The following is a 14,534-nucleotide window of genomic DNA, read 5'->3' as shown; positions in this document are numbered from 1 at the left end:
ATAATAATAATAATAATTTAAAATACAGTTATACTTTAATTATTTTTATATGATTTTTTTAATCTTAGTAATATGAGATTATCATGAGATAAGTATTTTAATGCCTATAAGCATTTACTAGCCATTTAATTTATTTGGCTTGCTAGTTAGTCTTTCCTCTGTACCATTAAATACATGGATAATTAAGCAGTGTGATACAATTAATCATGATAAAGTTCTACATCAATATGTATAAACACTATAACATTAATATGAAAATATCACTAAACTTTAACATATCACATTAGTGTATAACTTTATATTAATGTTAGATAACAAAAATTGTATAACTTATGAACACAATTTATTATCTCCGTTGTTTAAATTTTGTAAGTTCTAGAGTTTTTGAATGGAAAATTTTGTAAGTTCTAGAGTTTTTGGATGGAAAGCGAAACAAAATAATTTTGGTTTACTTGTTGTTTAAAATGCGTTCTAAATGCATAAATAGATTCAACTTCTTGAAAACTCAGATGCAAAATATACCGTAAAAACTTCCAAAACCTAGAATAATTAGACTTCGACTATATTGATAAGGAAAGGATATAAATTAAAAGACTCTCAAACACTTATTTATGACACATCTCTGACCAAAGTGAGCCCAACAACTAGTGTACATTGCTAGAACTAAATTATAACATTATTTTAAACGAACCTAGTTCCATCTTAATTCAAGATCCAACAAACCCCAAGAGGGATCAAATCTCTTTTCACTCTAGAAGAGATTTAAATATCAAGAGAGAGCCCAACAACTAGTGTACATTGCTAGAACTAAATTATAACATTATTTTAAACCAACCTAGTTCCATCTTAATTCAGGATCCAACAAACTCCAAGAGGGATCAAATCTCTTTTCACTCTAGAAGAGATTTAAATATCAAGAGATTTGATCCCTATTGGTTTGGTAGATCAGTTAAGATGGATCTAGGCCGGTTTAATTTCCTCCTTTAGATATGCCATATTCCACATGAATACCATGAGTTCTCATACATATGGAGCTCAAAAACCACCAGTAACTTGACCAAGTCAAGTTTACTTTATTATTTTAGCTTAAAGTTAATCTTATTTAAGAGTTATTTTTAATTTTTTCTTTATTTTTTTTTGACCTAGTAAAAATGTTTAATCAACACCATGAGTTTTCATAAACCTAGCTGAAAAACAATCAGTAACTTGACCAAGTCAAGTTTACCTTATTATTTTAATTTAAAGTTATTTTTGTTTGAACATAGAGTTATTTTTAGTTTTTCGTTATTTTATTTTTGACATAGTAAAAATGTTTAAAGTAATGTTATTTTTATTGATTGTTGTGCCCATAGTATAGAATAGCGATCGCGCTACATTTTGACTCAATCAAATTACATTACCCTAGATCCCAAACTAGTATAGAAGATATCTTGTAAGGTTATGTTATTTTATTTTATGTAAACATTTTGACTCATATGTTGTAAGGTTATGTTATGTAAACATTTTGACTTAGTCAAATTATGCCAGCTTAGATCTATCTTAACTCAATCTCTTTTCACTCTGTAATTATTATACAACTTGAGTGGGCCTAATGGTTAAGAGTATGTGCTTTGAGTGTGCCTAATGGTTAAGAGCATGTGCTTCCTCCCAAGAGGTCACAGGTTCAAACTGGAGGGGGGTAGAGTATGTACGCCTACTTAGACTTAGCAGTCAAGTGGGTCCCTTGTTCCACAAACAAGGGGGTCTCATACACCAATGGGGGTCTCATACGGGTCCCTTGTTCCACAAACAAGGGGGTCTCATACACCAATGGGGGTCTCATACACCAATGGCCCTGACCTTAAAATTGCATAATAATAAAAATAAAAATAATACTTATTATTATTAATGATAAAAATAATCAAACATGTAATGAGATTTTTAACCATGGAGATCACCCCATTTATCATGAAAATTCATATGTAAATATATTTTATTATAATGCCGTGTAACAATATGTTGACTTACCAATACCATGTGCTCAAAAAACCATAACTTTTTTCACATGACACTTGTTGATATGATAGTTTTTTAATTAATCAATTTAATTAAAAATGTAAAACAACATAAGATAAATTTCAATCTTTAATTTGTAAATACTAATAAGAATATTTTATAGAGATTAAATAATTAAATTAAATTTTGAAAACCTATTCTGAAATAAACATATCTTTTTTTAACAGTGGGAAAACTTATCATAACTCAATTATCAAACTAACATTGGGAATACCTCTGCTTCTTAGGTCATTAACCTATTTCTTTAAATCTTAAAAAAAACCTATTAACAAAACATAAACAATTTTAAAACATACTTCAAATCCGAAAAATAAACATATCTATCAACACACTTAGAAAAATAACCTATTAATTAAATTACATATGAATTACAACCCATTCACTAACTTGGCAACATCAAGGTTGCTAAAGTTCCAGCCAAAAAGTATGATGGAGGAGAGACTTCGTGTTTTTAATCAAAGAAATTGGAAACAAAAGAGATTTCCTCTCCGAGGTTCTTGCTATGTGACGGCCGACATTTATACTTATAGACTTTACTTATATATACAGACTTAGAATTCGCCACGATACCGTATTTTTCTCATTGAAACCCTTACCTCCAAAAATTTTCCGCCTATTGGCAGCTGCAGCCATATACCCCATGAAAATACGACACTCTGTAAGAAAATTCTGAAGAATAAGAGAAATAGCTGCCCATTTCTTGTTTAATTAATGAGATCATCATAAGTCTATGCACACTGTTTATATTATCTGATATATGTTGGATCGATTGCCGTTGAGTGAAATTCTGGAGTGTATGCTGGGATTTTTGGATAATTTTCTGAGTCTTCAGAGTTTAAGCTATTGACCGAATACAGAGCAGTGGCAGTTGCAGTCATGTCCAAACGCGAGCTTTCAAGCACGATAAAGAACCTGAAGGTAAGTGCAAGCTACCTTGTCTCTGGTAATTACGAATCTACTATCTTCTGGTTATAGATGTTAGAGGGTTATCTTTAGCTGAACCCTAGGGTTTCATTTTGCCAGTTTAGCTCATGCCTATTTTGCTTATGCAAGATTTTAAAATTTATATGGTACATCAAAACTAAAGGTCAAATATGAAAACTCCAGTCCGTGGTGTCGATTACAGTGTATAACTCTAACAGAGTGGTACATTGTATGATGAATACTGTTTCTAGCACGTTGAATTGGATAACATGCATCCGAGGGCATTTTTTCCACCCCCACATCTGTATTTTACTCCCCAACTAGTCTGATTGAAACTCTGATCCATAATGCATTCCGCACCATCGTATTTTCTACAGAGTTTATATATGGTTGCGCCTTTGTCGAACTAATTATTTGACTTCTGAATGGCATGTCTCTCAATTCTGTAACATCGGAATCCCATATTTATCAGTGCTGTTACACTGTTTTGTTCATTGTGGACTGGTATTTTGTTTCTAGCCTGGATGGCTAGGAACACTCTGGATGGATGGCTCAACAATCTGGATCTCACCAGTTAACCAATAACCTATTGGTGCTGCGTTGACCTTTTAATAATGATTAAAAAAATATGTTTTTAGTTCTGGTTGACACAAAAATACATGGCATTGGAGAGCTGCAATGGGGTCGCAATCATCTGTTTACAAGGCTGGTGGGATGTGGAGGAGGTAGGAGGGAATCCTGTTTAGGTGTAATTATTATATGGAAAATAGCAGCTACAATGGGAAACCGTTTCTGTTTATACATTTTCTGGGGGTCATTTTCAGCCAATAGCTGGGAAGAATGCTAAAGTGAGGAAGTTTTATGTCCATGATGAGAAGAAATATCTGTCTCCAACTGTATGGCTGAAATCTCATACGTATTACTATTTACTGTGTTTTGGTGAAACAGTTTATGCAAAGGGCACGTCAGAAGGAAGAATTGGTGAAGAAAGAAGAAGAAGTGATTCCCCCAACAAGTGGAAACAGGAAATGGTAGGTCTGATTTACACACTATTAGCTTTACATATTTCTTTTGATTACTCTCAGAATTTATATTTTCCCCTTTCATCTCTACATCATTCTCGTATAGTACATGGGAAGATCTGAATTTCTTATTTTCCACTTTTATCTGTACATGTATTTAATTAAAAGTCAAACATCAGTATTGCAGTTCTACTTTTAATATATATAATTTATGGCTAGGCTACATCATCATTTGTTCACTGCCTTCATATTTTGACTGAAAATTCGAAACGTTTTGGTCATTGTGGCAACTTAAATAAAGTGCAGTCCAGTTTGGTCCCCGTTTCTTTGGTATATTTTGTTTGGCCTGATATGCATGGTTTTATGCAGGGTTTTCTTTCTTTATCAGTCAAATACTCAGAAAAATATTCTGAGCATTTGTAAAGTTTTATCTGGTTATATTATATATATTTTTTTTCGGGGAAAAATCGTAATTTTTTATTAATTGAGAAAATCACATGTTGTAGATGCCTAACAGACATATGCAGATAGTTAGGCCGTAGCCTTCAAAATAAATATATGTCTATACAAAATTACCCAAAGAGATATACAGTAACTGTTCAGAAGATAGATATATACAAAAATATATAGAGAATAAAGCCTTGATAGTATCTGCAAAAAATAGAACTGCAATTAGGGCCTATCAGCCCTCTGTGTAATCTGATCTATATATGGCCGGTGGTAATACTGGTAATGATCTGCCACCCACTGTTCTTGAATTAGCCATAGATCCTTGGGCTGGACCGCAGCCTCCTTGGATAAATGGTCGGCAGTCTAATTACGTTCCCTGTAAATGTGGTGACAAGAAATATAATCAAATGTGATTTTAAAAGCATGGCTTCATCCAAAATATTCTTGAGAGAGTGTACATGACATGCAAATGTATTATTGAACCAGTTTATAATGATTTTGGAATCCCCATATATCTGTAGGTGTTTGCAATCATGTGCCAATGAAAAATGAAGCAAATGTCTAAGAGTGATGAGCTCAACATAGTTATTTGTGCTAGTCCCCAAGCCCATCTGGATACGGTAAAAATGACTTTCAGATAGATGCAATAAAACACCCCCACATCCTTGTTCTTGTGCGGATCCATCAAAGTATGCCCAAGGGTGATTTCGGTCTATAACTTCAGGTAAAACCACTATGAGAGAATGAGTGTGATCTTCATCAGGAATTTCATGGTAAGAATTGATAATCTGAGAGACTGACAAGCAACTTCTTTAAAGGAAGTTGGTTCAAAATCTGTAGACAAGTTCAATTCACAATCATAAGAAACATCCATATCAACAGGTGAATTAGAGTCATCTACATCACCTCCATTTTGTCGGTTTGAATTTCTGGTTCCTGTTTTTCCAATTTCATCAGGATGAACACTTTCAAGTGTCTTCGTCAGCCACTTTGGGGGACCTTTCTGAGATGGTCCAGGCTGCTCTGTTGATTGAGTTGGGACTGAATCAAGATTGAGTCTCTCAATTCTATCAATTACATCACTTAAAGCATCATCTGTTGTTGGAGTTTCAGTCGGGGGAGAGTGTTCTTCAAAATAAGATTCCACATGTTGATCTAGAATAGGAATCCCCCCTTCAAGATGTGGAATCTGATTATCAAATTTTTAAAATGTTTTCGTTTTTGCGAATCTATCCAAACGATCAAGTTGCTGCTCAACAACATTGTCAGATTTGGATGATTCAAGAAAAAGTACATCTCTAGATACAACAAACTTTTTTATTTACTTCATCATAGAGGCGGTATGCTTTGGAGGTGTTTGAATACCCCAGGAAGATACACTTACGACTTCTAGCACCAAGTTTGTTTCTATGTACCTTTGGTATCAAAGCATAACAGGTGGAACTAAAGATCCTGAGATGTTTTACCGAAGGAACATGTCCATACCATAATTCATAAGGAGTCTTGTTTCTTATAGCATTAGATGAACATCTATTCTTTATATATGCAACACATAGAACAGCGTCAGCCCAAAAAATTATCTTTATATTTTTGAAGAAAAGCATAGATCGTACCATATTCAAGATTGTTCTATTCATTCTTTCAGCTACACCATTCTGTTGGGGATTATAAGGCACAATTGTTTGATGTTTGATCTCATGTTGGCGAAGATAGTTTTCAAATTCATTTGATGTATATTCTTTTCCATTATTAGTGCGAATAGACCCAATATGAGATTGTGCATCATTTTCAATCCATTTATGAAAATTCTTGAATGTTTTAAAAGCATCATATTTGTTCTTCAATAAATAAACCCAACACATTCTGGTGTAGTCATCAATAAATTTCATGATATATTTATTTCCATTTGCAGAAGGAACAGGCATTGGACCACATAAATATGAATGAATGAGTTCAAGTTTCCTATGTGCTCTTGAATGTGAATCATGAAAAGACTGTTTGCTATGCTTTCCTAGAATGCAAGCATCACATTGCTTAAGTTTTCTAGGAATTGTAGGCAAACCAGCAACACCATTTTTCTTCAATAAGCAGAGACTGTCATAGTTCAAATGCCCAAATCAAGCATGCCATAATAAACTTGATGGAAGTGTACCTTCTTCATAATGAGAATTGTATGAGAAATGTTGTGTATGAGCAGAGGTTCCTTGCAGTTTGAGGAGCCTTTCTTCTTCTATTCCCTTCATGACAAGTGAGTGGTCAGATGCTTTTCTTACCTCAAGCTTGCCATCAAACATATGAATGGAGTGACCTTGCTGGCGGATGTGGACGAAGGACAACAAGTTTCTCTTGAGCTGTGGGAGATATAGAACATGATCGAGAAGAAAGTCTGGAAGACCAGGCAGTTTAAGCCTGATTGTGCCAAGCCCTGATGGCTTGATTTTTGATTGATCTGCAAAGTATACTGCTCCATCAACATTGTCAGTGAAATCTTCAAAAAAATCTTTTCTATGAGTCATGTGGCAGGTTGCTCCTGAATCAAGCAACCAATCATTTTTCCATGAAGCAAGTGAAGCATTAAACAAATCTTCATTTACTCCAATGTTACATTGTGCTTCAACATAGTGAGCGGATTCAGGTGCTTTACCTTTGTCTGTATCATCAATTTTACCTTTCTGTTGGTTTCTTTTCTGCTCAATTTTGTTCCATGGTAGCTTGCATGTAGAGGCATCATGTGATCCATTTCTTTTGCAGCGAATGCAATGCAGATATGCCTTTTCTCCTTGAGAATGTCTGCCCCCCTGCCTCTGAAATATCTTCCTCTTCCTCTTCGTCCACCTCTTCCTCTTGTAGAATCTTGAGCAGGATGCTTTTCTTTATGAGCAAGGCACACAGTTTCTTCAGAAGATTCAGGGGTTGTCTTCTTTCCAAAAGCTTTCTCTCTTTCAACAAACTTTTTCACAAGAGAGTCAAAGGTTATATCTTTGAGATTTCCATTTGCTTGCAAAGACTCAAGATAATTGAAGTAGGATAGAGTGCCTTGAGAAAAGCAATAAGAGGGATATCCAGCTCAACCTTAGTGGAATTGATATCATGCATTATAGACTTTACTTCAGATGCAAGAGCAAGAGGATCATTATTTTTCAGTTCAAGAGTGAAGAGTTTAATCATGAGCTGAACAACTTCAAGTGCAGAATGTGAGCCATAGAGTTCTTTCAGCTTTTGTAAGGCTTCAAAGGTAGTTGAATATGACGAAATATGGCGACTCACCTCTTCATTTACAGATACTGCGATTAATGCATAGGCTTTGTTGTTCTTGTTTTCCCAAATGACGAGCTCTTTGTCTGAGGTAGGCTGTACTGGGTCTTTGTCTCCTTCTCCGACACACACTCCTTTCCACAACTCATTGAAGATGAGGGTGTGTTTTATCATCCGGGACCATTCAGGATAGTTCTCCTTGCCAATGAGAACTATTCCTACCATAGAGATGATTGAATGCATTCTGTAAAAAAAAATACTTCTGCTGATAGAAAAAATACTTCTGCTGATATACAGTGAAATTGTACTCAAAAGGGCATTCTCAAAAGATTTCAAATCTCTTCCTCATATACCAATATGTACGTCAATACTTCACGCTACAACTTTATGCAACATATATTCTCCAAATTTATTTTCTTCAAATCCCTCCAATGTTTGATATAAAAGCATTCAGCATTTCATTCAAATATTACGTATTACATATCACTTCAACGTTTTAAATGTAATATATGTCCATTACATTTACATATTACATATCACTTCAACGCTTTAAATGTAATATATGCCCATTACATTTACATATTACATATCACTTCAACGCTTTAAATGTAATATATGCCCATTACAAAATATTACATATTACATTACCATACAATGAAGCACGCAGGCGTGATGATTTCTCACGGGTGAGGAGCAGCGGTGCGTGGTCTCTTAAGATTGTGCAGTGGCAGTGCTTATTTCGTCGGGAGCTCGGCCTCTTTGGATGTGCCTTATCTCGTTTAGCCACACAACAATGGCATTCGAACGCAAGTCTCCAGACAGAAGGATTATGGAAAGGGAACAACGATAGTCTCAGGAATCGAAAAATACAACGGTTCTTTACACAGGTAAAAACAGAAGTTCGTTAAATGAGGGGACTCTCGAAATCTTTATTAACATCTCAGGTGACGCCAGAAAGATTATACAATTGCAGCGTTTCTAGAGCCAACGTATATGCTTTCAAAACAGTGTGACATCGTTTCAAAACAGCCATAGTACAAGCGCTGGTTAAAACGCAAGACCTCTGCGCAGTTTTGAACAGTCAAGGAGACACAACACATGGAGTTGCAGCAGGGTCGAGGTGGACATAGCAACGTATGAGCGTATGGGAGCCAAACGCAGCAGAGTAATGTAGCAACAGTCAATGGAGTAGGTAGGCTTGACAGAAAATGTCAGGCAACTGACACCAACGAATATATGGGCAGCGTACTGTATGGAGCAGGGTGCAGGTAATGGAATATGGAGCAGAGCGCAGGCACTCAGTGAGACAAGGGAGTTACAAGGCACAAGAGCTAAACAAAGAGCCAAAGGTCTTGAGTTCGAATCACACCCGGCTCGCGCTGGGGGGGAGATTGTTGGGCATTGGATAATCCAGCGCTCCTCGTGTGTTTCGTGACATGGACTAACCGCCTCTCGAGGATCCGTTAACTCTAGCGATGCGTCCGTTTACTAACACCTGCGGGTTTTGGTGTAATGGCAATCGTGATCCCAACACTTCTTTTGGGGAATATGTTCCGTGCGCTGCTGGTGCCCAAATGAGCTCATCATGTTCCTCCATGATACGAACATGTGATTAGTCAATGCCGAGATATAGCCCTCCCAATCCTGATACCATTGGACTAGAATTCCCAAGTGCTCAGCTGATTTCCAAGCTTGTGAAAATATGGAGGAAGTCTCCGAATCAGCAATATTGGCATTCGAAGTTATGCCTCGGTCATTAAGGAAGTTAATGAGATCAGGGATAGTCTGTACATATTGCCGCAGCCAGTCGACGGGTCCTTGCCGATGCGCACTGAAGTGCCAAATTTAATACGCCATACAAGGCCATTTCTGATAGTGGGAAGAGTATGAAGGACAACCCACCAGATCATCAATATGCCAGTATTGTGCCATGTTGGGAATCGAATCCAATCCATATAATGAAGAGGCCATATGTATTTGTAATGTACCACATCTGCCCAAAGGCTGCGAGTGGTAAATATAAGCCATCCCATCTTGGCTGCAAGAGCATGTGTGAAAGAAGGTAGGTCTTTTAATCTCCAGCCTCCCCATTTCTTAGGGAGCGCAATGTGACTCCATCCCACTCAAGCAAAAGGCTTCCCTTCTTTGTACCTATTCCAATCTACAGCAAATTTTTTGTATCCGATATAGGATTTCTTTGGGTATCCAAGCCAGGGACATCCAATAAACTGGGATCGCTTCAAGGAACGATTTAATAAGTACTAAATGCCCAGCTCTGGATAAAAACCTGTGATTCCAGTTTTTCCAGTTATGAAGTCTTTTTTCCACCTTGGCCACAAGCCAAATCCAATCCGCAATTTTGTAACTGTGAGGTTTGATGCGGAAACCAAAGTATTTAAGGCCATCTTCCAGTTGAAGTCTCTGAAAAAGGAATTTCTGTAGGGCGATCTGAATTTCCTGTGGGGAGCATGTTGAGAAGGAGATTGTGAATTTCAGCCGATTAGATTCCATGCCGGTTGCAGTGGAGAAAAGCAGCAAGATATCATAAAAAACAGAGAAATCCCGAATACCTCATTGAGGAAGATGAGGACATCATCAACAAATAGTAGGTGGGATATGATGCAGTGGTCTGTTATCTTGAGACGCAGAAGTCGCCCATCTCTTATTTCCTGCAATATTAATCAGCTCAGACCTTATATTATATTTATTTCTCATATCATATTAATTTTCTCAACTGGTTTCGAGGTTTGCTGATGCGGACTTTAGAATAAACATTGCTTTTGATGACTTGATTTAACTACTAATGGATACATAATTTCACTTTATAAAATGTATATTGAATTCAAGCTTCTATAATCGTGACCTATAGTTTGATTATTTGTTTTTGTGTTGTAGCTGCAATGTATGACTCTCTTGTTAATGGACTGCAGTGTAGTGATAATGGAAGGTGATCCAACGCCAGGAGCAGTTATAGGCCGAATGTCATTTCAAAACTGCAATCCTTCTATTGATGTAAGTTTGTAATCGTTTATCCTTACTTATTTTCAACCTGTTTCAAGTAAATTTGCCATTTAAGTAGTAGAAAAGGAGACGAGTTTCATCTGTTGGATTGCTGCTTTCTCAGAAACTGAAAGATGAAGCTGAGGAAAGTGACAAACACAGGATACCCAGTACAAGCGCTGCAGATAGAAATGGAATGGGCATTGATAGGTAAAATATTTTTCTTTTATTCCGCAGTTGTATACTATGTTAAGCTCATAGTGATGTACACCTTTGTGACAGTGTTGCATGGAGGAATAATTGTTATTTAATGGGATGAATTGCTATTTGTCAATGAATCTGTAGAAGCTGGCTTAATAAACTTAATTGATTATCTATCAGAGAGCATGGCATGTCGAATAATCGGAATGGTGGCTTAAAACAGAGCCGAGAAAATGATGGTTCAGAAGATTTTCAGAGAAAGAAATTGAAAATTGAGACACAGGCAGACACAGATACACAGAGCTCATATCAGTCTCCTACGAATTCCATTACAAATAATGGAGGCCAATCCTCTACTTTGAGAGGAAGAACAACTAATCAGCAAGGACGTGACAAATTAGATTGGAGACTTCTAAGACCTCCAAGTGGGCGCACGAGGTGATTTAGATGGATGCAGTTGGAGCAATTTCGAGTGATGCTTTTCACATTGTCTACAACTCAATGAGCTGTAGCAACTGCATTCCTAGGTTCAACAGCGAAGGTAAATTTTATCAAACAAGTTAAGGGAGTTCTTTTGAAAAGTTGAAGCAATTTAGATGTGGAAGAGTCTTCTGCCAAATGCATTCATATTACCAACTGCTGAGATAATGAAAACCTAATCTGATTGATATTTTTCCCACTTAATTTTTTTACCACAAATTAAGTCATCGGATTACTTGAATATAGAGTTAATCTCAGTGCTATATTATACAGTATTTCTAGAAACGATTTTGTTCATTCTAAGTAACTTCATTAATGCAATACCATATGAATACTATTTTTCAAATTATATGTGTAGAAGTCATTAATGCATACCCCATATGCCATGAGCATTAGTCAGAATGACTACTTTCTCATGATATCGATTACTCATTTAGCACTCATTTTTATTTTGATTCTGAATTATTAAAGTGTAAATATTTTAATTACAGATGAATTGAAAGTATTATAAAAGTAATATTTTAAAGAGTGAGATGGCAAATAAAATCTATATTTGATTGGTTATAATCTGACACACACAAACTTTTCACCACGCCCTCCAGCCTATAACGTAGAGCAAGATATTCCTCATGGCATGTGAAGAAACTCAATTAACAATTGGCACATGAAGATTGACTATATCTCATGATCAGTGTTCAAGTCAAAACAGGATTTGCATCTAGGTGGAGAGGATAATAGATTCTCCTCTCAACAACCTATCTGAGCTTCTCTATTTATATCTGGTCCAATAGTTACAGTTATTGAACAAATTTAAATGCTGTAATTGTATTCTGTAATTGTGTTGGAGATGTGATGGTGTCTGGGGACAATGGGGACAATATGATACAAGGGACAGGCATCCAATTCTTTGCCCCAAGCAATTGCAGATTAATCCTAATGGACCACCCATTTTGGCAAGTCTATGAAGGGGTCCCTCTAAGATTTGAGAAAAATGATGCTCTTTTGGTTTTTCATGTTGTTGGTGGGGGTAGGCATTAAAGGGACAAAATCGAAGAAGAGGATAGTGGTCATAGTCAGATCAATTCAATATATGATGATTGAAAATATTCTTAGAAAAATGATGTTCTTTTGGTTTTTCATGTTGTTGGTAGGGGTAGCCATTAAAGGGACAAAATGGAAGAAGAGGATGGTGGTCATAGTGATAGCAAGCCAATATATGATGATTGAAATGAGCTAGCAATTGCCACAATAAACAATATAAAAAATCTTTAAGGCTTCTTTGATTCAATGGTAGAGTGATTTTTTTGGACTTTATGGAGAATAGCACTTTTTTGGTATTTATATTTGAACCAATGGGCTTCCTGCAATTTTTTAAGTGGATATAAATATTGATAACTTTATTCGAAAGTAGATGGGTTATGAGATTATTTTTGTATCGGTAGGTCAACAATTCATGGATAGATCATATATTACTCATTAAATTTTCCTCACCCACATATCTTATACTCAATCAACATCATTATTTTCATAACTCCATTTAAATCAACTCAATCTATTTGGATTTTAGTATGAAATGCGGATAGGTAATGAAAATTACATTATTCATTATTTTATAGTTCCTTTGCCAATATCTCAACTCTATTTAAATCAACTTCATTATTTTATAGTTCCTTTGCCAATATCTCAACTCTATTTAAATCAACTTAATCTATTTGGATTTTATTATGAAATGCGGATAGGTAATGAAAAATACATTATTCATTATTTTCTAGTTCCTTTGCCAATATCTCAATGTTTAATAAATTTGTTGCTCATTTGGTGGAAATTTGCATGATGCTATTCTTACAAGCAAACGTTGAGAATAATTTGACGATGTAGTTAGATAGTTTGCATATGTAATATGAGATGTATGCTATTTTCGATGTTTTTGATTTCATATGGTTTAAAAACACTGACATTGTCTCTGTCGACATCTAATCATGGGGATAATGTGAATAACTGTAATTAGTGTAAATAAATAATAAAGAAAATGAAGAGTCATCGGGAGATGAACTGAACAGTCACTCCCTCTTGTATATAATAATGAACAACCTGAATGAATAATACAATTAGAGCCAATGCCATTTTTGGCTTCTCTCTTTGCTTTGTAACTCCTCTCTCGTCACTGCTACCCTTCTCTGGCAATTGCTGTAGACGTTCGGTTGGTTATGTGAGGCAACTGCTCCACAAGCGCAGTTTTGGTATCACTCTCTTGGTTTCATAGTGTTAAACACGGGTGTGATGAATGAAATTCTCTTATGACTGTGTATCGACGTTTTATTGGGTATTTTTCTTTGTTCATACATTTTATTTATAAATCACAGCCAACTAGTGTTAAGCGTTAATATTGAATTTAAGCGCTAAACTTTTTCTTAAGTGTCTTTATTAAAATGGGTAGTCTTCCGCAAGTGGTAAGTGGTATCTCGCGCGCCCTAAAGGCTGGAAGTGGTATTCATAAATTTCACGCGATTAACTTTAGCGGTTGACATGTAGCACGAGAAAACCACTTTTCTTGCGCGTTCTCGATTTGTTATGCATCGTGCAAGATTTCACGTGAGATTACGCGATCTTTGTTGGATCAAGTGGGATTGATCGACGGTGGAGATTGACCAAGCTAGTTGGTGAGTAAGTGACGTGATAGCCGTTCGATTAGTCGGGTCAGATTTGATGGTGATAGCGTCGAAAGATGCATGTGAGTTAATTTAAATTTTGGACGCAATGTAGTTATTAAAAGGAGTTTAAGGTTCAAAGTGATCGAATCGTCTGTTTAATGGGTGATTGGAGGCATATCGCTTCCGAAAATGCACGTAGGTTAATGTTAGAAATGGACACGATAAGGTTATGAACTGGGGTTTCAATTCTTTTTGGCTCCCTTATGAGATTGCGTTACAGCGGTTCGATTGCACGGGTTATATCGACGATGGAGATCATCCAGGTTAGTTGGTGAGCAGACGACACAATTTCCGTTGGATCTGGAGAAGTGAGATCAACGGCGCGGATTGAAGCGCTTGATAAAAGAAGAAGTCAACGAGGGACTGACAGTGATTGGTCAGATAAGCGGGACCCTCAAGGGAAAAATCCATGTACAGAACCAGATTTAAGCACAGA

General features: G+C 36.1%; 1 protein-coding gene across 1 annotated transcript; it reads left to right on the top strand.

The window, feature by feature from the left end:
- The first annotated feature begins 2,535 nt into the window (after positions 1-2,535).
- LOC149266537 (uncharacterized) lies at positions 2,536-11,628 on the top strand. Its single transcript, XM_089430653.1, has 5 exons — positions 2,536-2,973; positions 3,928-4,010; positions 10,637-10,718; positions 10,831-10,916; positions 11,088-11,628. The coding sequence occupies exons 1-5, from the start codon at positions 2,932-2,934 to the stop codon at positions 11,347-11,349; spliced, it is 555 nt and encodes a 184-aa protein (XP_089286779.1). The 5' UTR covers positions 2,536-2,931; the 3' UTR covers positions 11,350-11,628.
- Positions 11,629-14,534: the final 2,906 nt, after the last annotated feature.

This window comes from Pinus tabuliformis, chromosome 6, assembly GCF_031772625.1.
Source record: "Pinus tabuliformis cultivar Carrire ecotype Pingquan chromosome 6, CPIR1, whole genome shotgun sequence".
Taxonomy (NCBI): domain Eukaryota; kingdom Viridiplantae; phylum Streptophyta; class Pinopsida; order Pinales; family Pinaceae; genus Pinus; species Pinus tabuliformis.
The sequence above is the reverse complement of the archived record's forward strand: the minus strand, read 5'-3'. Positions and strand labels throughout refer to the sequence as shown.